Raw genomic sequence first — 24914 nt, 5'->3', positions numbered from 1 at the left:
CAAGCTTATTCAGCTCTGAGGAAGTTTCTTGGATGAGAAGTGAAATGTCTTCAAAGAAAAACCAGAAAGTCCAGTTGCCTCTTGAAAAAGTTATAAGCCAATGCTTCAGGGCTGTTGTGCTTCAGCAGATTTTGGAATGGGAAGTAGAAAAATAAAGAACTGAAGGATTTAAACTTCAATACAGGTAGTCCTCAATTTACAGCCAGGACTGAGTCCAAAATCTCCATTGCTAAGCAATAAATTAGTCATGTCCCATTTTATGACTTTTTTGCCATGGTCTTTAAACAAATTGGCCCGTTTTTGGCTGGCAGAGTGCTGCTGGAGGCTGTGATGAAGCTCCCACAATATCGAAAGGCAAGCTGTTCCATTGGTTGATTGCTCTCACTGTCAGAAAATTTCTCCTTATTTCTAGGTTGAATCTCTCCTTGATCAGTTTACATCCATTATTCCTTGTCTGGCCTACAGATGCTTTAGAAAATAGCTTGACCCCTTCCTCTCTGTGGCAGCCCTTCAAATACTGGAATATTGCTATCATGTCTCCCCTGGTCCTTCTCTTCACTAGACTAGCCAAGCCCAGTTCCTGTAACCGTTTTTCATATGTTTTAGCCAATCCCCGAATCATCTTTGTTGCTCTTCTATGCACTCTTTCTAGAGTCTCAACATCTTTTTTATAGTCTGGTGACCAAAACTGGATGCAGGACTCTAGGTGTGGTCTTACTAAGTCTTTATAGAGTGGTATTAGTACCTCACTTGATGCATACTTCACTCCACTGTTGCTAGAAACTCTGTTTATATATAGCATCACTGAGCAAACAAAAAGTACAGTCTTCGTGTAGCTTCCCTTATTAGCAGCATCTTCATCTTGAATTTTCAAGACTTGTAGTTCTGATTTGTCAGATTTGCAAATGAAATCTTTGTTGCAGGTGTGTTGCTGGCCATTTTGTTTTATTCTATTGCAGTCTTCTTTCTGTTACTATAATTTGCTCTTATTTGCTGTAGCTGGCTATGACTGGCTGTTTATGCTGCTATTGCTGCTGCACACTTGGATGCAATTTCTGGGTCCATTACCTTACTAATGGCTTAGACCAAAAATTTTGGATACAACATTGAATTGGAAAAGTGGGAAAAAATGTGGAATAAAAATTATACTTTAACAAAATCTGCCGCATATAAAAAAACCAATACAAGTTGTTTATCCATTGACATTTAGCTCCCACAAGACTTGCAAAGATGTGTCCTAATTTAAACCCCAATTGCTGGAAATGTAAACAAGTGAAAGGTACCTTTTTCCATGTCTGGTAGCTATGTCCAGAAATTAACAAATACTGGACCAAAATACAAAAATGATTAAACGAAATCACCCACTGTCGAATAGAATTGAAGCCTGAATTGTTTCTCCTAGGAATCATTAAGGAAAAATACCCCCAAAAGATTAAATATTTGATTATACATATTATCATGGCAGCGAGAATTGCACTAGCACAAGCTTGAAAAATGGTGACTATACTGTCAGATAATAATCCGTAAAATTTTTGAGTGTGCAGAAATGGATAAACTTACCACAGAATAAAACAATAAGGAAGACTCAAAATATTATTCCATCTGGGATAATTGGTATCAATGGATAAATAGTAGGAATATGAAATGTATAGTTTAGAAATAAGATATAAAATTTGTATGTATTATTAACTAGAAATTGTTAAAATGTATGAATATTTGAAATGTATGAATATAGTTAAGACCTTTGTACTGCCAAAGAATGATGAATTGTACAAACTTGTTTTCTTTATAGACATATTTGTATTTTCATATTTTAATTTCAATAAAGGTTTTTTAAAATTAAAAAAAGTTCTGTTTACATATAGCACCACAGTGCAAACAAAGAGTCAGTCACCATGCGCTTTATTGCTCAATTGTAATAGGAAACAGGAAACTCTACTTAGAACAAATGAGGATAGAGCATATACCACAGATCCAAACCTGTAAACGCTGCCATCTACTGGCTGAATGCTATTGTAGTTGTTGCACAGAAATACATTCCAACAATGAATTCCAACAGTTATGGATAATTCCAGCTGCTGAGATTTGCAAGCCCAAGATATGGAAACTGTACATCGAGTTTCGGGGGGTGGGGGAGAGAAGTATAGTAGTCCTCAACTTACACCCCTTCATTTAGCAACTGTCCGAAGTTAAAATGGCACTGAAAAAAGTGACTTAAAATCGATACTCATACTTACAACCATTACAACATCCTCACAGTCACATGTTCCACAGTCAGATGCTTGGCAATTGGCATATATTTAAGAGGATTGTACTATCCTGGGGTCACCATTTGCGACCTTCCCAGCCAGCTTCCAGCAGGCAAAGTGTGATATGTAAAATTATGCCTGAATGGTTGATTTTTATCACACAAAGTCAAGGGGGGGTGGGGGGGAGCTGCATTTGCTTAATTGTGTAGTAATTTGCTTAATTGTGTAGTGATTTGCTTAACATCCATGGCAAAAAGGTTGTAAAATTAGGCATGACTCACTTAACAGCTGCCTTGCTTTACCATGGAAATCCTGGTCCCAGTTGTGATCCTAAGCCAAGGACTATCTGTAGATAAAATCCTATCTCCTCTAATAATTTGGAATCCAAAGCCACTTTCTCCTATCTTTCTTGGGAAATCCAAATTCTTGCAAAGCTGGAAATTGTTGAAGGAAGAGAAAAGGCTCTTTTTTGTTACCCAAGCCATGGCTGATTAAGCTGACACGGTGTGTTGAACAATTATTATCATCATCACACAGGGAATTTCCCAATAGGAACCTGTAGATTAATCCTCCATATCCCTTCACCTACACTGTAGAAAGGAGTGTTGTAGGAAGGAGTATCTACACCAGGGGTGTCAAAACTCAAGGCCCCTGGACCAGGCCCGGCCTGCAGGGTGCTTAAATCTAGTCTGTGGAGCCAGCCTGGAAATAGCAAAGGACCAGCCTGTGGTGGCTCTGGCAGCCATGGCCCCCCACACCCAATTTTCGGCCTGGGTGGCCTCCTGCAGCACTCTGCTGGCTAAAGCGGGGTGCTGGGGGGGCGCACCACACACTGTTTTGGCTGGTGAGGTGGCGTCCATTTTGACATTTCCCTCCCAGATGGCCCACGGAAAACTACAATGCTGATCCGGCCATCGAAGAAATCCAGTTTGACACCCCTGATCTACATTCTAGTCAGCAAAAGCTGTTGATACTTTGGTATAGATTTCCTTCTTCCTGTTCTTCTCATAGGTGCCCAAACCACAAAGTCAAAATGTTCCTGGTCTCTCATATTCAGAATCTAACTACATCAACTTTAAATTCTCACCATCTACACTCTTATCATCTACAGCAACCATCATAAATCTTTGCCCCTGTCAAGTCTCAACTTGCACAGAATTTCTTCCTGGGAGATAAAATAGCTGCTGGGATCTGCTTGGCTGGTTCAGATGTATTATTGCAACTTGGGCATTTGCTGTTTCGACATATTTTCTATATGAATGTAAGAAAGAATAGTTTTTCATGCTATATACTACCAGTATGTACTATTCTTCCAAGCATAGAATTCATTGGTGCCAAACCTGATGCCATCAGTCAAGACAAGAGGTCGGACTCATTCATGGACATAAATAAAGCTTTTCTATTTTTTTATTTATCAAATTTAGAATCTGCTCATCTCCCTCACAGCTCTGTATTCAAAACTTAGCATGGAAAGTTGGGAGGAGGAACTAGGAAGAAGGAAATGGGGATGATAGGATCTCCTTCCATAGAACACTGGTCTCAACCCATATAATGTTGAAAACTTCTGCCATCAACTTGCAATCTGATCTAGCCTTAATTTTCAAGTACTCAAAGATGAACAAACTATGAACTCTGGGAGCAATATGGCAGGTCAGTGACCTTAAACCCCTGATTGGAAAAAGTATCTGTGTGGTTTCTGTGGGAAGTCAACCGTGGACTAATTCAGCAATGGAACACCATGTTCTAACAAGAGTCAAACAGAAGAGGGTAGGCAGCACCACATCGATTAGGTAGTGAGGTTAGGAGATGAATGGTACATAGATATATACAGTATGAGAAGCCAAGATGAAACATCTCTGTTCTAACAGATCAATGCTTTGAGGTGTAGCTTGCAAATCTTTCTCAGCTGAAGGGCTGCATTTGACATTTGAGAGAACCGTAAGGGAGAGAGGAATATAAAAGAGTGTAGGTGGAGTCCAAACCAACATCATATTTTAATTCACACTGAAATTCTGACATTAAGCTCATATTTATTTCCTGTAATTCTGGTGGGAAGGAGGGAGGGATTGTTTGCAGCAAGTTATTTCAAGGCATCTCAAGGAAGATTCCAATGGTACACAGAAGAATTCATCAAGCCATCGCATGTTCTCACCAGCAATGGAGTCTTGAGCCAGGAGGGGTCCCAGGTGGGCCACACATTGGACTGATTCTTTCTGTCACTGCTTTGTCACAAGGCAAGAAACAGAAGACGCAGCAACCACAACTCCTTTCCCAGCCAGTTACCTGACCTCTTCATCAAGAGTTGTGGTGAATTCCTGGGATTATAATATGCATTGCAACATCTGGAGAAGAGGAAACATATGGAAAGAGCAGGAATGGCTGGATCATAGCCTGAGTAAAGCTGAAAACATCTACTTATCTAGTGATCATCCTTAGATCAGAATTGGCCTATGGAATCTCAGTCATCTATAACGGATTATTATTAAGGGAAATCTTTACTGGTATGAAAGTTGGTTTTGCCAATGCATTAAGTCCCAATGGTTTTAGAAAAGACCTCTAATATTTTGAATATATTTAGTTAAAATATTTATTTTAACCAGTGTTTTATTGTACTGGATTAAATTTATACTTAATGCAATACTTCCTGGTGCGAATTATTTTATTTATTTAGATTTGTTTGGCGCCCATCTCACTTTGAGGGGAGATTTTGAGTCTCTATCCCCCTGTTTATTAAGCTGAATAAAGGATTACAGGACTGATAACAGCAAGCAGCATTTGCAGTCGGGAGTCTTTTACCTTAAATAATCAGATCTGTTCAGGAAGGGCATGATAGTTACCATGAAATATTGACAATAAAGGAGAACTTGGGCAACAAATAAAAATTAAATGCCATATGGGCTGCCAGATGTAGAAAGTAAAGGAGAACCTAATTCATCTTCTAATGAGTTTACATTTCCATGTGTAGCAGAAAGAGATCCAGGAGAAGGGCGAGGCAAATAGAAAGGCAAATACAGACCCAGCAATGAACAAGCTGCAACCATAGTTTCTTTCAAAGAATTTTGCAACAAAAGCAAGAGACAGCTTGCCTTTTAGAACGAAGCAAGCAGAAATGGTGTCATCTTTAATACAAAAAATCTCAATCTATATACAAGCCTCTCAGAGCTCTCTTACTCTCTTCACTTCTTTCTAACACTTACATGAAACCATGTAAAACTGCGAAAGGAGTGAAGTGATGTGTGCGTGCCGATTTACTGGAGTGACGTCGCTGGATCAGGAGTGGCCTTGGTTGCCAGACAGCTGTCTCCTGGGTTCCTGCAAGTGCTCGTTGTCAGTGATTCCATACATGTGTGTCAGTTATCCTGGTGTGTGTGTGTGTGTTTGAGGAATCCCCATCTGTCTGTGTGACTAAAAAGTGAGCAAGCAAGAAAGGAAGCTAGAGGATTCTGGAGGATTTTTGAATAGCTAGAGGATTCTGCAATCCAAATGAGGCTCCCACATCATTGGCAATGTAGAAGGTTCTGAAGACCAGGTCATTCTCCCAGGTAAATAATTCTTAATCTCTTTCAGGATTTAAAGGACGCTGTATTCTGCTCAGAAAATAATAACTGATACAGGGAACAAATCTCCCAGTGCAATTCTGATGGGATCTTAATACTATGCACCAGATATAGTACTGGAATTCAGCCTATCTTGAATGTAATTTACTTATTTACTTGTCAAACATGTACAAGATAACAAGCATAAGTATGAACATACACAAGAACAAAGGAAGTAAATACAGATAAATGGGAACAGTAATACAGGGACGGTAGGCACGCTGGTGTGCTTCTGCACGCCCTCTTTGAGGACCTCTTAGGAATGGGGAGAGGTCCACGATAGACAGATTGAGGCTGAAGCTGTGAGGGGTTGAGGCTGTAACAATGGAGTCTGGTAGGGCTTTCCAGGCCACTCTGACCACTCTGTTGCTGAAGTCTTTTATCTTTTGTTCTTTTATCTTCAGCTTCCTGGATCTGAAAGCAGCAGCAGTGACAATTGCTCAGGTAATTCTAGAATCTGACTATCAGAACTGTTAACTATAAATCATACCTTGGGTCCTTGGCAATTGTAGCGCAATCCCTGTGGGATATTTGAAATCTTCTGTCAGAGCAACTGATGCAAGTCAAACATCCAGAGGAGATCAGGTGGAAGAAAGCTATTTTAATGAAATAGTGCAGAGTGGCGAGTTGTAGTCATGTAAGACCTTTTTTGATATTGGGTTCTTTCTAGTCTTTCCATGCTTTTCAGCAATTTTTCACAATTCGTGGCATCCAGGAGTTTTCCCAGAATGTTTATGTGTCTCAAATAGTGGGACTATAATTGAATTTCTCTATAAACTCCCAAAACACAATTCGCGCTCATCCATTGGCACTTTATGTTTAGGAAAGTTTTTGTACTATTCATAGTATGTGCATGCCAGCTGGCTGAGTTAGTTCACCTACAGTAAATATCCCACCTCTTCCCCAAAAGGCCCGAATTCCAGGAAGGATTTCAACATCACATTTTAACTTCTCCAGGTTATATAATACCACAATCAACCATTACACATTGGCCTATTTGCATAGCTGATCTTCTCTTCATGGAGAAGAGATTTCATCAAACTGAAGGTTGCAATCATGCCACTGCTGTCCTAAATGGGCAAAAACAATTACAGGTAGTCCTCAATTTACAACAGTTTGTTTAGGGACCATTCAAAGCTACAATGAAAAAAAAATGACTTATGACCGTTTTTCCACACTTACGATCATTGCAGCATCTGCACGGTCAGGTGATCAAAATTCAAATGCCTGGCATCTGATTCATATTTATGACAGTTGCAGTGTCCCAGGATCATGTAATCATCTTTTGTGACCCTCCGACAAGCAGAGTGTCAGGTTTCCAAGTGATGAAACCCATTCAAAAAATAAATATACAAAGTCCATCTTCCAAAACAATTTTTTTTATTTAGGTAATCATCAAATTGGCAAAGTCTGTTGTATTTCTGGATCTGACACAAACCGGAATTACACCACATAATATTGAAAATTGGAAACAACCCACAAAAGTCACATTCCCCAATAAAAAGAAATCAACATTGCCTGGTGTCTTCAAACTCCACCTCCAGTTCTCAGCTGGGACAGCCTCTGTTCCCACAGGAAGGAAAGCCACATGGCCAAAACAATCCTCACTATCTATTCACTCCTCCCACCTTAAGAATGTGGCGAGCCTGAAGCCCCCCCTTACACAAGTAAAGAGAAAGAAAAAGGAATATATGATTAGAATATAGAACTAAATAAAATGGCTACACGTATGTCAATTTCGGGCTCGACACAAAGTCAATGGGGAAGCCAGATTCAGCTAACAGCCGTGTTACTAATGTCAACTCTGAAGCAAATCTGGCTGAAGCCATCTTTTGCTGCCTCATAGTTGCCACGAACTCTGAAGCGGGGAAGGGAGGGGGAAATAAATAGTCAAAACAAAGAAGCTTTCTCATGGGAACCAAGGTCATTCCAACAGGTGGCAGTTGAAAGAGGAAAGGAGTAACCAAATAACCTACCAACTCTTTTGATTGGACAATGTGACTTGTGAAACTGTTGTGGCCCGCCAGCGGCCCATGGAGCTGGCAGCAGACTCAGACAGTGAGGAGGTTGGGGAGGAACATGGGCCAGTCCTGGAGTCTGGGGAAGGCTCCGATGAGTGCTCTGCATTGGAGGATGGGGCCAGGGCTGTCTGACAGTTAACAGCTGCCTTCGGAGTTGGAGAAGAACAGTTGGAGCCTGTTCCCAATGTGTTCATGTGCAGAGCTGCCAGGAGAAGGGAAAAGTTAAGGAACAAGGGTTGACTTGGGAGTAAAGGCTCAGGTGGATGGTGAATGGCCCCTCCCACAGGGAATAAAGAGGAGCGAAAGGGAGTGGTGTTTGCAGGAGACAATTAGTTCAATTCATTAGGGTGCAGATCTGTTCCTGACTTCTTGCCAAATAATCGCTGTTACAGCCTGGAATTTGGAAGATATCAGCCTGGCAACTCTCCAAGCGTGATAAAGGTCTGTAGTTGTGATATCTCATGAAATCTCATGCGTTACTAAGAACACCAACAGCTAACTTAAGAACTTCTGCGAGTCCCTTAAACAACTGTGGCAAGAAAGTTTTTAAAATGGGGGCAAAACTCATTTAACAGCAGCCTTGCTTAGCAACAGAAAATTTTGGCTCAGTCGTGGTCGTAAGCTAAGGACTATCTTGTACTGCAGTCACATTGAGAGGAAACTCTACTGCACTGAAATAACAGAAAATATTTTGTTAGTAACCTTTTTTTACCAATTTTCTTCCTCTCCAAACGAAAGTGTGGTATTTCTGCTGCAATGAAATTTTGCCCACAAAGATGGAATTCGCAGTGAAAGCTTTTCATTCATTCATTCCTAACTGAGCCAGTTCCATTTACAGTGAGGAGACCAAGAAAGCAGCCATACAGTCGTAAGTGGGAAGGGATGGGTGATAGGTACCATGAGAAGATTAATAGTAATAGTAGTGCAGATATGTATTAATAGTAATAGTAATGCAGATATGTATTAATGTACTAATGCATTATAACTAGATAATATCATCAGCGTGAGTGTGGGGTTTGTTCCCTGTTTATATACAGCCACTGGCTCTGCCAGTTTTGGAACTTAAGTGGTTTACTAATTTTTTTCTAAATATTGTTGCAGGCATCATCATCATCCATCCCTCCTTGCACAACAGGGGACCTGCTATCAGAGAAATCTGTTGTTTCCCAGATCAATGGCTCCACATGTCTTCATTTATATGGCTGTAGGAGCTCCTGTCGGTCTTAGTTTATTATTCTTGGCTGTGGTGTGTGTATTGGGAGGTGGGGGGAATCTGTCTTCAGAATATTATATCCAACAATGTCCTTGAGATTGCTGGCAGCCTGGCTAGCTTTTATGGAAGTTGGTGTCCCAGCCCCAATCTATGTCTTTCACTTTGTCCTAGGTTCAATTAAAAACAAATATTCTTAATGCCTTTCCATTCTGTTAAAAATGCATTTACATTCTGGTATTTTATTCTTCTTTGTAAGCAGTAAGTAGCATCCTTCACTGTACAAACTTTAACCTTCCAACAACATCAGCAATGTTGTATTATTATTATTAATAATTGGAGTTAAGATGTGGGGTCTTCTAACCTAGAAGCAAACAATTTGGAAGCCAATTTTTCAAACAACGATCTTCCCTTCCAGAGAGCAAAACTCAAACATCTGCAAGAACTGTGGTGGCGCAGTGGAGAGCGTGTTAGAGTGCAGGCTACTTCTGCTGACTGCAGGTTGCCTGCAATTTGGCAGTTGGAGTGGCTCAAGGTTAACAAATAACAGATAATCAGAGTTGGAAGGGACCTTGTAGGTCATCAATATATTGGAAGACTGCTATCATGTCTCCCCTAGTCCTTCTCTTTACTAGACTAGCCAAGCCCAGTTCCTGCAACCATTCATTGTATGTTTTAGTTTCCAGTCTCCTAATCATCCTGGTTGCTCTTCTCTGTACTTTTTCTAGAGTCTCAACATCTTTTTTATAATGTGGTGAACAAAACTGGATGCAGTACTCTAGGTGTGGTCTTACTCAGCCTTCCATCCTTCCAAGGTGAGTAAAATGAGGACCCAAATTGTGTGTGTTTGTGGTGGCAATGTGCTAACTTTGTAAACCACTTAGAGCTGTAAAGCACTGTAAAGCGGTATATAAGAACAAGTGCTATTGCTATTGCTATCTTTCCACCTCTGTAAAATAGATCATTTTCACAGGCATCTAGAGTTGCTAAGTGTCCTTTCATAGTGATTAACAGGCACCAATGGAGGAAAAAAAAACTATGAATTCCTCCTTTGAAGAAATTACAATTTGAAAAAATATTGGGAGTGGCATTCATTTAATAAGCGACTCACTGCATGCTATAGAGAAAGAGATAGTGGTCAGGCTCATGATAATATGTTTTCTGTTTGAAAAAAATAGCTTTTTACACTGCCTTTTTTCCTGACCAGAGTTAGTAGCTATCGTGTCTTGTGATGCACAGGAAATAAGAACTGTCGTTCCAAACCGTGTGGTTTGAGCCAATGCAGTAAATAATGTTTGAGATATTTCAGCAACTGAGAGCACTTTAGCATCTCTCCATGACTCTAAAAAGTAAAGAAAGATCTGAAAAACAGCTGCAATATTCTGGTCAGTACAGGGCTGGCTTCCTAATTGCAATACAGGCTTTGCCAGATGTAATATAACTTGGTTAAGCAGCCCTAGCACATCCCTTGTCTGATGTTCTGTTACATTAGGACCGTAATTCTCAAAATGTCCAATTAACAGAGTTTTTGTGCAAGTGTTTTATTTTGTTGATCCAAACCATCATCCAATTGTAGTGTTGGGTTCCCGGGGGCTTTCAGTGGCTGTTGAACCACAACTCCCAGCATGCCTTGCCATCAGCCATGCTGATGGGTTTGGGGGGAGTGATTGAACATTGATCTGAAAGTTTCTTCTGCAGATTTATTACAGTTTGAGGGCCTCCAAATATTTTGCGTCGTTCTTCATTTTTGCTTTTCCAGTTTGTCTCCATTCTGCTTGTAAGAATAAAAGGCCATGAAAGTTTTTTCTCACGACTTCCTTTTTCTTAAAACAGAGAACTTGACGATGAACCAACACTGAAATAAACAAACTCACATACAAGGATAGCTTGGAAAGTGTGCTAAACTTCAGGAAAATAGAGACATCCAGAATCAGGACAGAGTCAGGAAAATAACTGTCAGAAAACTAAAAAAATTGTGAGTCTGGGAAAATTGAACTCAATATGGCCTTTCTCTCCACCACCACCCCGCCAATCCCCAGTTGTCAAGATTTCCACTGCCTTCTTCACTCTTCCAATTCTTGTATTTAGCTGCATTATAAATATTTTTCTGCGTGTCAACTTTGAAGGAGAGCCTTGTACACACAATTCTTGCTTGGTTAAGATTGTGTGGTAAATGTAAACATACAGAATAACTAAAATAACAGTGATGATCAAAAGAGAAGGTTGCAGCAATCTCCACTTGTCAAGGACTGCTTCTCAAGGACTTCCTAAATGAGCCTTAGAAATACACGTCTGGTTTCAATTGTGAATAATATGGCTAGGCTTTACAAAATGGAAGTTGCGTAAGACCTTGCAATACTAGAAATAGCATTATCATTTGAAGCGGGGATTTCAGAAATAGACAAATAATAGCCATTCATACTCAATGGGCACATCATACTGGGTGGATGAAAAAGAGGAGGGTGAAAATGAAAAAAGAAGAGAGCAGATAAAACAGCAAGTCCTGGATTGGGGCATGGTTGCCATCCTGGGCTACTGTAGTTTCTTTTGGGTGATGGGTGTGCAGAGAAGTCCCACCTGTTGAACCTGCTGGAGATCACATAGGTGGAGAGAGTTGGTAGTTTTAAATTTCTGGGCACTTATATCTTGAAGGACCTCTCATGGACTATGAATGCTAACATGCTTGTGAAGGAGGCACAGAAGAGGCTGTGCTTCCCGAGAATGCTCACGAAGATAAATCTATCCCCGCATCTACTTCTGTCCTAGTACCGCAGCACCATTGACAGTGTCCTGACATACGGCATTCTTGCATGGTATGGGAGCAGCTCTGTAGCAGACAAAAAAGCTCTACAGAGAATCATTAAAACTGTCCAAAATGTCATTGGGCTCCAGCTACCAGCCCTGGATGACCTCTTCGCATCTCACTGTTTGAGGAAGTCGCACAACATTCTCAGAGACTCTTCCCATCCTGCTTACAATCTTTATGAACTGTTGCCTTCTGGCAGAAGATACAGAACAATTAGAACTCGGACCACATGTTTTCTGAACAGTTTTTATCCCAGAGCTATAATTGCACTTAACAATGAATTTAAGGACCATCACCAGTGAGCTGTTGGGCAGTATTACTTGATCTGTTGTGTGGGTGCTTGTGTATTGAGTCTGGTCTCTGGGTGTTGTGTGAATTTCGTTATATGTATACTGTGTATATACATACAATGACAATAAAGAAATCAATTCAATTCAAAAAGGGGGGGAAATTAACTTTTAATCTTAGTTTCCTCTGCAACTTGCAACAGTGACTCTTAGCTTCATTTGCACTGTTGCCTGGAAACCACCTAGAGAAGAACACATTTTATTTCAGTCATATTCTCTAAGAGATTTTCCTCCTTTCAGCGTAGGAGCACCTAACCACAGTTGTACGTAGGCAAAGAGAATATACTTACCACTTAGAAGTAATAGGTAGTGTAGATCAACAACACTTCCGTTACTCATATTCAGGCGTATTAAGAACGCCTCACTTACAGCTAGCCCATCTATTTTGGGTTGCAGTTGACCATGGATGCCGGTTTGGTCTATGCAGACATCAAATGTTCTGAAGATTCCTCATCCAGAAGAAGTTCAAATTTCCTTGTGGTTCAGCAGGCAGGTAAGTTCATTTATTTCAGGACAGCCTCTCAGACCGAGAAAGGCAACGTACTTTGAAAGGTCTTCCATTTCAGCCTTTTTTAAAATGTACAGATGATAAGTAGAAGTCCACACAGCCAGTAAGGAGTAGGGTGCAGATGTGGAACCAGATTTAAGTTGTCACTCGGCTGCAAAGTTCATTTATTGACTTTGAACCAGTCGCAATATTTCCCAAGTCAGTTTCTTTCCAAAGATTGTTGCTGTGCAGATAACAGAGGGGTGATGGGTATTTGGCTTGTAGAAAAAGCATGAGCTATAATGCAATGTTGAGTGTAATAACAGAAGCAAGTACAATATCCGAAATATTGCACACAAGACTGGCTCTGAGTTGTTGCATCTTCTCATAGAGAAAACAGAAGGAAGTTCTTCGCACTGGATGTCCCGTAAGCTACCTTTGCTCCCAAGTAATTGTAGAAAAGTTCATCACAGCTTAGGGGCCCTTGATGAACCCAGTAACACAGAGCATTGCAGATCTCGGTGCTTTCAAAAAACTAGGGTTGCATTGTTTTGCCAAGTATGAAACATGAAAGATCTCTAGCAATGTGGATCTCTACAAAAATCTTGTAGGAATGCAATGGGGACTATGTCTCGAGTACAATTTGAAGGGAGTTCTTTGTTTGTTAGCTTTGTGCTAAGAGATTGGCGCATTTTATTATCCTGTGGTTTCCAGACATGTTGCCTCTAAAAGGTTTATGTGACTTGGAACCATAGATTGTTCTAAATGTCTGTTCTTCATCCACCCACGCCCACCTCACACAAGAACTTTGATCAAAAGGCAGTTCAGTAGAGATCTTCCTATCTTCTGAGGAAGCTAGAAAGCTTTTGTTGTTCTTTTTCTTTAATCTCTGTCCGTTCAAAAATTGGCTCTCTGCTGCTTTCATTACAATTGTTTCACATGTACTTATTTATTATGTCTATGGAGATTTTCAGTCATCCAGGTCCTGTTTGTCCCAAAGGTGCTTTATCAAGAGGCAACTGGACTTTCTGGTTTGTTTGTTTTTTTTCTTTGAAGACGTTTTGCTTCTCATCCAAGAAGCTTCTTCAGCTCTGACTGGATGGTGGGGAATGGAAGGTTTTATACTCCTTACCTTGGAACACTTCCAAGAAGGCTCCACACCCATTTGCACCACTCAGGTGACTCTGATGACACAGATAAACCACCAGGTGGCCTTAATGACCTGCTAATAGAATGCAAATGACCAGCTGTCTTCAAGGAGTATAAATCCTTCCATTCCCCACCACCCAGTCAGAGCTGAGGAAGCTTCTGGGATGAAAAGTGAAATGTCTTCAAATAAAACAATAAACCAGAAAGTCCAGTTGCCTCTTGAAAAAGCACTTTTGGGACATGTGCTTATTTGGTTATTAAATTTATACACTGCCCATTGTACTTTGAGCAACTCTTCTTGTACATTTATTATGATAAGATTAGGTGATTTGAGAGCCACTTATCTCTCACAGTTTCCCCTTCTCCAGTAAGATCATACAGAGTGAGCGTACTTCAGATCCCTTTGATTAAACAGCTTCAGAGTTCTGGGAAGTAAATCTTGTCACCTATAGAGTCTGTCTTCTAGAACAGGGGAACCAAGCTGGCAGCCTGTGAGCTGGATGCATCACGCACAGGCCACGCCCACCTCAGCTCCGCAAAAAGGAAAAAACTGTCACAATACATCACGTGATGGCAACGTGACATGGCAAGTTTGACACCTGTGTTCTTTTTTTTTTTAATAAAAGTTTTATTTAAGTTTTCACAAAACATACAAATACAAATAAAATATCTTTTTTTGAGAACAGCATGGCACCGGGTTATCACTTCTCCATACAGACATAAACTCAATACATACTTATCTTATACATTCTAATCCGTATCTTATAACTATTTTCACAATTTTTTCAATAGCTTTTCCCTTTCTTTGCTTCCTATAGCCTTATTTTAAATTATCTCATTCCTTTCTTAATTCAATTCCATATCTTTTTCTAATTTTAAAAATCTTTCTAATCAATGTTTTTATACTTTCGTCTGTCCTGTTTACAATTTCGGCTCCCCCTTCTTCACCACCTCTATGGGGTGGCTTCAGCCCCAAATCCAGGTGGCTCAGGGCACTCCAGCAGCGAGCATGGATCAAAACTGCGGATGGTTTGGGCTTCTTCGGCGCCGACACCCGTGTTCTAGAACATCATCATCCCAGAGTCTGATATGGCTCCTACCTTGATAATATCCTAGAAACCCCTGAAAATCTGGCTGTTTTTCCAATAGCAATAGTACTTATGTACACTCCATTGTGCTTTACAGTACTCTCTGGATCAGGGGTTGCTTATCTTTTGGACCTCAGAGACCATCAAACTCATAATTTTAAATCCCACGGACCAGAGACCCTGGGAAAATCCCCAAAAAGTCTGCAAGAAAATTCCTCACCCCGTTTTCCTACCGATCGATCATTCTTTATTTGGGATTGCAGGATACCATCTCCAGCTCCATTCTCAGGAGACAGAGACAGAGACAGAGACAGAGACAGAGACAGAGAGAGAGAGAGAGAGAGAGAGAGAGAGAGAGACTTTTGGCTTCATGCAAGGAAAGCAACAGATGCAGCAGAAGTCTTTCTTTCTCTCCCCCAGACTCCGCCAGAAATGAGTCTTTATGAGACTCGTCATGCAGTGCAGCCTCTTGGAGCAGGATGCCTTGCAGGGTCCCAAATACTCATTTCTGGTGGAAGTTTGGAGGAGAGAAAGAAAGACTTTTGCTGCTTTCCTTGCGTGCAGCCACAAGCAGAAGAAAGAAGCGGAAAGAAGCAGCCCAGTGGCCAGAGAGGCACGTGGGGCAAGTTCCCCCCCTCCCCTCACTACCTTGTGTTGTTCACAACGCAAGCGATGCAAGCCTTGTGTTTCCACGGGCCATGTGGGGGTGCCTTGGGGGTGACATTTCTCTGCAGACCACCAAAATTTTCTCGCAGACCACCAGTGGTCCCTGGCCCACTGGTTGGCGACCACTGCTCTGGATGGTTTCTACACTGTGTGCACAATTATTAGGAAAGTTGTCTTTTGGAGGATTGATTTTATTATTGAACAACTACAGCGTTCTTAGTCAATCCAAAACATTACTAAACCTCAAACCTGAATATTTAAGAAAGTAAAAGTGAGAGTTTGGCTTTCTTAGGAGAATATGTGTACACAATTATTGGGCAACTATTAGTGTGCAGAATTATTATGCAACTAAATGAAAAACCAAAAATTTGCCCATCTCACTCATTTATTTGCATCCGTTAAAGTAAGAATAACAAACAAACAACTCAAAACATACAAATAAACATTTCTGATTTTTTTTTTAAAAAAAATCAGTGACCAATATAATTACCCTTCTTTTCAATAACAGACGTTGTTCAGAGAAGTGTACTGTTTTCCTTCACCATGAATCTCCCATTTAAGAAGACGCCACAAGTTTTCAATTGGGTTTAGCTCAGGTGAGGAAGGGGGCCATGTCATTCTTCTTTCATCTTTAAGGCCTTTACTACTTAGCCATGCAGTGGAGTACTTCGACGCATGCGATGGAGCATTGTCCTGCATAAAAATCATGGTCTTCTTGAAAGACATAGACTTTTTCTGTACCACAGCTTGAAGAAAGTGTCTTCTAAAAACTGGCAGTAGGTTTGGGAGTTGATTTTGAGTCCATTTTCAACCCCAAAAGGTCCAACTAGCTCATCTTTAATAATACCAATCCATACCAATATGGCACCTCCACTTTGCTGGCTCCTGAGTAGAAGTGGAACTCTGGGCCCGTTACTGACCCAGCCACAGGCCCATCCATCTGGTCTGCCAAGAGTCATTCTCATCTCATCAATCCATAAAACCTTTGAAACATCTGTCTTCAGATATTTCTTGGCCCAGTCTTGCCATTTCAACTTATGTGTCTTGTTCAGTGGTGGTTGGGTTTCGGCCTTCCTTACCTTGGCCATTTCTCTGAGCACTGAATACCTTGTACTTCTGGGCACTCCAGGTAGGTTGCATTTCTGGAATATGACAGCACTGGAGGACAATGGATTGTAGGTAGCTTCACACATTTGATTCTTCTCAAATCTTTGGCAGTTAATGCGCATCTTTTTTTTCTCAACACGTTTCTTGCAACCCTGCTAACTATTTGCAACAAAAAAAATTTGATGGTTCTGTGATCACGCCCCAATACCTTAGCAATTTCAAGAGTGCTGCAACCCTCTGAAAGACTTTTTACAATGTTTGACTTTTCAGAGTCAGTTAACCCTCCTTTTTTGGCCCATTTTGCCTGAGGAAAAAAAGCTGCCTAATAACTGTGCCCAGCTTGATATAGTTAAGTTTAGTTTAGTTTACTTTACTTTATTGTCATGGCACCTCATACAATGAAATCAAACAACATCTCCAGTGCACATAATGACCATGAAAATAAGCACAAACACACATCCTTCACTGTTCACACATTGAACCGGAAACCCCCGATACCACACTAACACTGCACTATACAGCAGAATTCAAAAGAGCTACTGCCCTGGGATAGAAGCTGTTTTTCAGCCTATTTGTCCTTGTTTATATTATATATATGTTTTTATATATGTAGGGTGTTGATCTCCTTAGGCCACACCCTCCCTCATTACACAAACACACATCACCTGATATGCTCATAGACAATAAGAAAGGGGTGTCAAACTCATGTCATCACATGACATAGCACGACTTTTTTGACTAAATCAGACACGGATGTCGCCAGTGTTTGACGCATCCAGCCCGCAGGCCACTAATCAAGTTTATACAGCTTGGAGATGGAAAATATGCATAAAAAGTTATAACAACTGCAATTTGTGCACTAGTTACACCCTCTCCTGGACTGACAATCCCTTTGCACGGTCATTCATGCCCTAGTCACTCCCATCTTGATTATTGCAACTCACTCTACATGGGGCTATTCTTAAAGATCATCCGGAAGCTCCAATTGGTGCAAAATGCAGTGGCCCACGTGGTTCTGTGCAGACCTCGGTGTGGATGTTGCCCCCAAAACTGGGCTCTTGCTTGGTGTCAAAGCTGAGAGAAGTCACCAGACACAAGGTGTGATACAAAATTATGCTTTTATTTTGGTACCAAGATATAAGGACCTTGGTTTGAAAGCTAACCTAAGGGCCCGATTACAATCTTATAGCAATTTTTATACTCAAGGGGTGGCCATATTCAGCCCTTTGCCCTTCCCCTAATAATGCATGCATAACAGATAATTATACTAGGGGGGAAAAAAATCTGATATTCCGGCATGTCTCCTTAGATGCATTCAAATTTTAGTTCAAAATTCACTTTATTCAAACTCTTTTGAAATCTCAAGTTCAATCAACTTAACCTGGCATATTAGCAAAAACAAGAAGCTAAGAGAAATGTAACTGGAGAAGAAGTCATGCATTTCATCCGAGCAAAATTTAAAATTCTTTGTCCAATACAGAGTGCAGTATAAACAGCAAAATAATTTGGCATGTGTTGATTTATGAGCAGCTCCTAGAAATTGTAATATAATGTTATTTCTGTTAACCCCTAATGGACTTTGCTATTCAGTAGAAAGGACAAGATACAGTCTGCTGGGGAATACATAAAAATCAAAATAGCAACCATTCAAGTGAGTCATAAATCACCCTGATTCAACAGTTTTTTAAATGATATTTTTATTCATTAAATAAAAAAGCAAAAATGAAGAAAAGGGAAATATCACATGTCCAATGGAAGGTCAAGGAGAACATGCCGAGCTGAGAGATTCAATAACTTGCCTTTCTAATATGACTTTGTTATTATTTAGCATTTAGTCAGGTGATCTGTGAAATACATAAGATAAAAGCTCCAATTCACTTAGGTTAGAGTAATGTTCCAAATGTTTCTGTTTGAATTTTGCAGATCGCAGAATATGCCCTTCTTGGCACTGGATTGTTCTGCGGCTTTCCTGCACTGGGAATGTTCTCTTGATGGTGGCTGTGATACTGATGGGGGTTTATGGTAAGTATTGTAGGAGGAGAGAGCATGACGAAGCTCCATAAGTAAGAATCAAATGTACAGAGCAGACACCCAAAGATTCAAGGATCCCTTCTCAAAGAAGCGTAAATAAGACAGGCCCAGGGTTTTCTAAAAAAATAAAATACAATGGGCCCAGCCCTTTAGCATCTATCAAAACTTGTCTCCGCCCCACTCAAGTTAAGGAGAGTCCTAGGTTGCATCAACAGGGAGATAGTATCAAGATCACACAAAGTGTTATGATCCCTTTATGCTGCATAAGTACTGGGTCTAGTTTTGGACACCACAATATAAAAAAGATGTTAAGACTCCAGATAGAGGTCAGGAAAATGCAAACGATTGCATGGTGCTTTGTGGTCTCTCAGTTCGTTTAATGAAGAAATTGCCTCAAGTGAAAATACTAAAGAAAACCAGTTTGGTGTAGTGGTGAAGGCACTAGTAGAAGCCAAGAGTTCTAATCCTGCCCTAGACATGAAACCCAGTTGGGTGACTTTGGGCCAGTCACTCTCTCTTGGCCCAAGCCACATCACTGGATGTCATTGTGGGGAAAATGGAAGAAGGAAGAAGTATTATGTGTGTTCACTGCCTTGAGTTATTTATAAAAATAGTAAAGACAGGATATCAATAAAATAATAAAGTAAAATTTGCGAGAAGCTATCAAAAGGTGCTAAATGGAGCTTTAGTACTGATTGAATATTATTATGAATCCCTGGCAGAATCCAGATGGGACTCTCTTTTTATTCAGAATACAAATATACAATATTTATGGTATTGTGCAGTTTTAATTATGTAACTATAATTCTGGCTTAATGTTTTATTAGGCCTAAAGTGCAGTTTCTCAACAGCGACAAACAGAAGCTCACAAAACTTCCAGGAAATGACTGGAATTTCAAATGCACATCACTGGAAACAAAATGAAAACAAAACAAATAGCCAATTACAAAAATTCAGGACTTGCCTAAGGCAATATTTGTGTGAGCCTACAAATGCGCCTGCAGGTAACTCTTTCTATTTTTAACTAAAATGTTCCTGTTCCTGAAATGTTCTGTTATAATTTCTCAGAAATTTTTATCCCCAAATATGCCTGTCATCTCTTATTGTTGACTAATCGTTTAATTGCATTTCTGGACTACTCATCACCCTCAAGGAGGTATCATCATCCTACTCTTAATAGCTCATTTGGGCATGTCCGCCGAGCCCCTTTCTCAGAACGACAATCTACTCAGATAGAGTTAGGACCCACTATATTCAGGCAGTGATAAATTTGAGGAAGTCGCCAAACACAAAAAGAGAAAGAGAGAGAGGGAGAGAATTCTCATAGCTATGCTGCTTTTTAAAACGCTAGTAAGACTATACCTGGAATACTGCAGCCAATTTTGGTCACCATACTGCAGAAAAGATGTTGAGGCTTCTGAAAGGCCGGACTCCGCGTCAAACAAAGGGGCCGGGTTTGAGCGGGGGGTTTCCTCCCCTCCCTCTTTTGGGCAGATTTACAAAGGGATGGGAACTTCAAGCCAGGTGTGCCCCGCAGCCTCCGCCTTGCCTACCTTCACCTGCAGCTCTGGGCAGCAGTTCGGCTTTCCCAGCTAGCTGCGACCCCCGATCCCCGCCTGCCCTTTCCTTCCTCCTGCGGCTGGTGGCAGGGAGGAAGGCGAGCCAGGGTTAAGCCGCTGCCACTCAGGCCCCTCGCCCAGTCCACATCATGCTCCTGTGGCTGCCAGCTTTTTAAAAATGTCCTTTTTAAAAAAGGATAGTGTTAGGAATACACCCTAGCAGAATCTGCACGGCAGTCAGGCAGGCAGGCAAAATATGTGAGATAAACGTTTTTGTAGCTTACACTCAGTAAAACAGATACACTGTGCTAGTTAAATAGTTTATTCCAGAGTTTTAGCATAGTCAAACAGTCCATATATCATTCACTAGTTCAGTCCGTCCGGGGATTATTCAGTTGCAAAGTCCAGTGTCGAAAAAGAGGTCAGTAAACTTACAAATATCAGTCCAGTAATGTATCTCCTCGCAGTAGAGATATGAAGAAGTCAAACCTCCTTTCTTCCTTCAGCAGCAGGGAACACGCAGTTAGCACACCATCAATCCATCAAACCATCAATCGTCAGTAATCCAGCAGGTTCTCTTGCTCCCTCCTATGGCGGTTCACAACCGCACCCAAAATTACACGCTTTGCAGTTTAAAGTGACACACACTTAAACTTACTATCATAGTTTATATATATTATTTTACCCAAACTACGTTAGGTAACCTTGTTATTCCTAACAGATATGCTAATATCTATGCAAAGTCACCATGAAATTGAATGAATAACCCTAACCCATTAAAAATTATCATATTTTTAAATGGGATCCTCTCCTTAGCTTTCCAAGTGACTTTGAAGTGCTTGAAATATACCTGTAGAGTTGATTACAAACATGCTTTTTTTTAAAAAAAAAGCAAATATTTGTTTTCCTTACTAGAGATTGGATCCTGCAGTGTGTGCCCTATAACATGGCTTCCATACAAAGACAAATGCTACTGGATTTCTAATTCAATCCAGTCCTGGAACCAAAGCTACAAGGACTGTGTGGCAAAAGGATCTCAACTGTTGATGATTTCTGATGCAGCAGAACAGGTAAAAGAATCCATTGCAGGTGAAGAATCCATAACTTTCTTAGTTTTTCTATTTTAATTTTAAACAGGAATATTTCAATGGATGGGCTAGCATTTCCCAGCAGGCTTCAGGTGATACTTCAGAGAAGTGGCATCAGACAAATGAATACATAGTAGGGACTTTCTTGACTGATCTTACTTTGATGCTTATTTGTCATCTATTCTATTCCATCCTTTTCTACCTGAGGGATAAATGGATGGGATAAAATTATCCTGCTAAGCTTCAGAGGCATAATTGGCAGGAAGTTGGGGATCTACTTGGGTGGCTAATTCATCTGGTGAAATTTAACACAAACTCAGTAATAGGACATTCCAACAGCCATCCTTGTAATGAAAGTGAAATGATGTTTTACAGGAATTCATCCAGAACAAAATAAACATTAATACATGGATTGGGCTCAAATTCAAATTGCCAGAGGAGAAGTGGATGTGGATCAATGGCTCACCATCAAACCATATACTGTGAGTATTAATATCTATTACAAAAGAAACCTTCTGTAATATAGTGATTTTTTGCAGAATAAAGTAAAAGATCGAGAAAGAAATCTAGATAATATAGATATCTAGAATCTCTATGGAATCTAAAAGCATTTTAAAATGATGATAGGGTCAGCTTTCTCTTCATTAGGGAAGGAACCTCTTCATAAATGAAGATATGTGTGTCCCACAATTATGTTGCAGGATCCAGTCTGGGTCAGTTACCAGGACCAGAGGTTTAGTCTTCAGAGCTTTTGGGTTCGTGCTGGAGCCGACCCTAAGGGAACTTCTCTCTACTGGAATGTACACTTTGAGCTATTCTGTGTGTGTTTTTTATGTGGTGCCTTCCTATTGGTTGATTGGTCTGTTGATGGCCAGCAATTGGCTGTTGTTTCCTTGTGCTTCTAAGTACTCCTAAGTACTTTGCAGCACAAGGAAACAACAGCCAATTGCTGGCCATCAACACACTAGTCCTGCCTTAGGCATGAAAGCCAACTAGGTAATCTTGGGCTAATGACTAGTCCCTCTCTCTCAGCCCAATTCAGCTCACGGGGTTGTTGCTATGGGGAAAAATAAGAAGTTGAAGGAGTATTGTATATGTTTATTGCCTCACATTACCTACAAAGTAATAAAGGCAGGATAAAATTGTAATAATAATATTTTGCTTCCATAACTTATTGCAGTTCCGACAACAAAGTCTCTGGTTTACTAAACGTAACATATTTATGGAGGACTCACCTTCTTTTATATTACCATTTTGTATCTGTTTGAGTGCATTTATGTGGTTTTTATATGTGTGTGTGTGTGTGTGTGTGTGTGTGTGTGTGTGTGTGCACGCGCATATGTGTGTGTGTGAGAGAGAGAGAAGGCTGTAGAAGGCAGGTGTCTTTGTTGGTGAACAGATGGCTCTTGTTTACCGTTTTTTCTAAACTGAAAGTGTTTTTCTCTTTCCCCCTCATAGATACCAAACTTCAGGGGCTATCTGTGGTATTATAGGAAAGAAGGGAATCGTCTCTGATATGTGCAATACAGAGAATTGCTGGATTTGTCAGAAACCGTCTCTGAGGATCGTCTGAGGATTTGCATGCAGAATTTTTTAAAAAAAAAACTCCCCCCGTTCAAACTGTGGGCTGCCTTTTTCAGCAATGGCTGTTTCACCTCAGAGCAAAGAGGGGCTATCCGAGGGAAGAACCACTAAAAACCTCATACCGTTCTCTTGTACATGAGAAATGAAGCATAAAAGGAAGTGACTTCTAAATGAAGAAGATTTTGCTGGTTCCCCAGAAAATTTGTGAGCGTGCTCCTATTATATTACTTTAAAAATATAGTTCAATACAGTGGTGGGATTCAGAAAAATTTACTACCGGTTCTCTGGGCGTGGCTTGGTGGGCGTGGCAGGCAAAGGATACTGTAAAATCTCCATTCCCATCCCACTCCAGAAGGATACTGTAAAATCCCCATTCTCTCCCCCACCCCACTAACCTGCTTTCCAGCTCCGTTCTCCTGTGCAGGGCAACAAAAGACGACCCAGCTGATCAGGTGGGACTCAATGAGAGACAGAGAATAGATGGGGGCGGGGCCAGTCATAGATGGGATTTGCAGGGTCTCCCAACTACTCAAAATGTCCGCTATTGGTTCTCCAGAACTGGTCAGAACCTGCTGAATACCACCTCTGGTTCAATACATGAAATAAAATATGTTATAGTTAAATTTTTAAATATAGCCTGTCAAATGAAAGAGAAACCTGTGGTTACTTTTAGAGATTTTGTAGTTGTTTCTGTATCTATTTTTATGCCTCCCAATGCACAGCTCTTTCAGTTTTGATTTATAATTTCCATCTTATTCTTCCCGCGTTAATTTTTGAGACAGAAAAGGCTTCTCTATTGGCAAGCTGTTCAGTCAAGCTGAGCAACACTGGAGTCTAACTCCCCATCATTTCTCCTCATGAAAACTAGGATTCCCTATTATTGTCACCCATCCCTTTAATATAAAAAAAAATAGCATTATACAGGTAGTCCTGGACTTGCATTCATTTAGCAAACATCTGAATTTATAACAATGCTGAAAAAAAATGGCTTATGACCGGTCTTCACACGTATGACCATTGTAGCATCTCCATGCTCACGTGATCAAATTTGGGCCTTTGGCAACGAGCATATTGCAGTGTCTTAGAGTAACTGGTTGTCAAGCGGAGAAGTCAGATTCCCTTAACAAGCATGGTGATTTGCTTAACAGCCATGACAAAAAAAAGGTTGTAAAGTCAGGTGAGAATCACGTTGTTTAGTGACTGAATTCCAGTCGCAATTGTGGTCATAAGTAAAGGCCTGGATACTATACACCACCTGGAAACTATATGTCATAAATGTCACACATTTCACATGATAACATTATAGGAATCTATTTTTTGTGTCAACCGCCCCCGCTCCCAAGAACCACTCCATCTTTAACTCCTGTAATAGTGCTGCAGAGGAAGGGGGAACTTCCTAATTTGTTGAAACCATACTGATGCGTGGGAGCCTAGAGGTGAAGACGCTCGCCTCCCACTTGGAAGGTTGAGAGTTCCGTTCTAGGTAGCAGCGGGGCACAAAGAGGAAATTTCTGCTGCAAATTCCACATAGGCATCAGGAAAAGTGTGCTGTCCAGCCAGTGTATGGGAATTGGATAGTTAGGTAGCAGTTGGGAGCTGTCCCCTTAAGGGAATGCATCATGGTAAATGTAGTTAAGCTATCCTGGGAAATGTAGTCCATGTCACGTGACCACATCTGTAATCCTGATTGGTCACTAAACTGACCCTTGATGGGTTGGAGGAGGTTTCCTCACTCTTGGCTAAACTCACAGACTCGTGGTAACTGTTCTATTTCTATCGTTACAAGATGGGAAAAAGGGGATAGGAGATAACTATCTTTTTACCTACAAGACAGATATGCAAAGGATTGGTCACTAAAGAAGAACTTCATCACAAATGTAAGTTATGAGGATACCTGATGAACCAATAATAAAAACTTTGTATGAA

The 24914-nt window shown here is 40.6% G+C and overlaps 1 protein-coding gene across 2 annotated transcripts; it reads left to right on the top strand.

Annotated features, from left to right (window-relative positions):
- The first annotated feature begins 12486 nt into the window (after positions 1–12486).
- On the top strand, positions 12487–24914 carry LOC148126780 (killer cell lectin-like receptor subfamily B member 1B allele C). Of its 2 annotated transcripts, XR_015741568.1 has the most exons (7): positions 12487–12722; positions 18650–18748; positions 19585–19761; positions 21232–21386; positions 21780–21886; positions 22863–23192; positions 23413–24914. XR_015741568.1 is itself a non-coding variant. In XM_087923405.1 (6 exons), exons 1-6 carry the CDS (start codon positions 12632–12634, stop codon positions 22975–22977), a joined length of 744 nt encoding a protein of 247 aa, XP_087779531.1. In that variant the 5' UTR covers positions 12487–12631; the 3' UTR covers positions 22978–24914. The 2 variants fall into 2 exon arrangements, 1 of the variants encoding a protein (XP_087779531.1); XM_087923405.1 differs by having other exon boundaries at positions 22863–24914.

This window comes from Pseudonaja textilis, chromosome 2, assembly GCF_049901715.1.
Source record: "Pseudonaja textilis isolate UNSWEBS1 chromosome 2, rPseTex1.2, whole genome shotgun sequence".
NCBI classification, from domain to species: Eukaryota; Metazoa; Chordata; class Lepidosauria; order Squamata; family Elapidae; genus Pseudonaja; species Pseudonaja textilis.
Note: the sequence above shows the minus strand (reverse complement) of the source record. Positions and strands in the feature narration are given on the sequence as shown.

Coding starts and splice junctions, on each gene's coding strand:
- LOC148126780 (XM_087923405.1), top strand. CDS start 12,632: ATGGATGCCGGTTTGGTCTATGCAGACATCAAATGTTCTGAAGATTCC. Junction 12,723..18,649: donor CCTTGTGGTTCAGCAGGCAG/GTAAGTTCATTT, acceptor TGAATTTTGCAG/ATCGCAGAATATGCCCTTCT. Junction 19,762..21,231: donor GCCTACAAATGCGCCTGCAG/GTAACTCTTTCT, acceptor TTTCCTTACTAG/AGATTGGATCCTGCAGTGTG.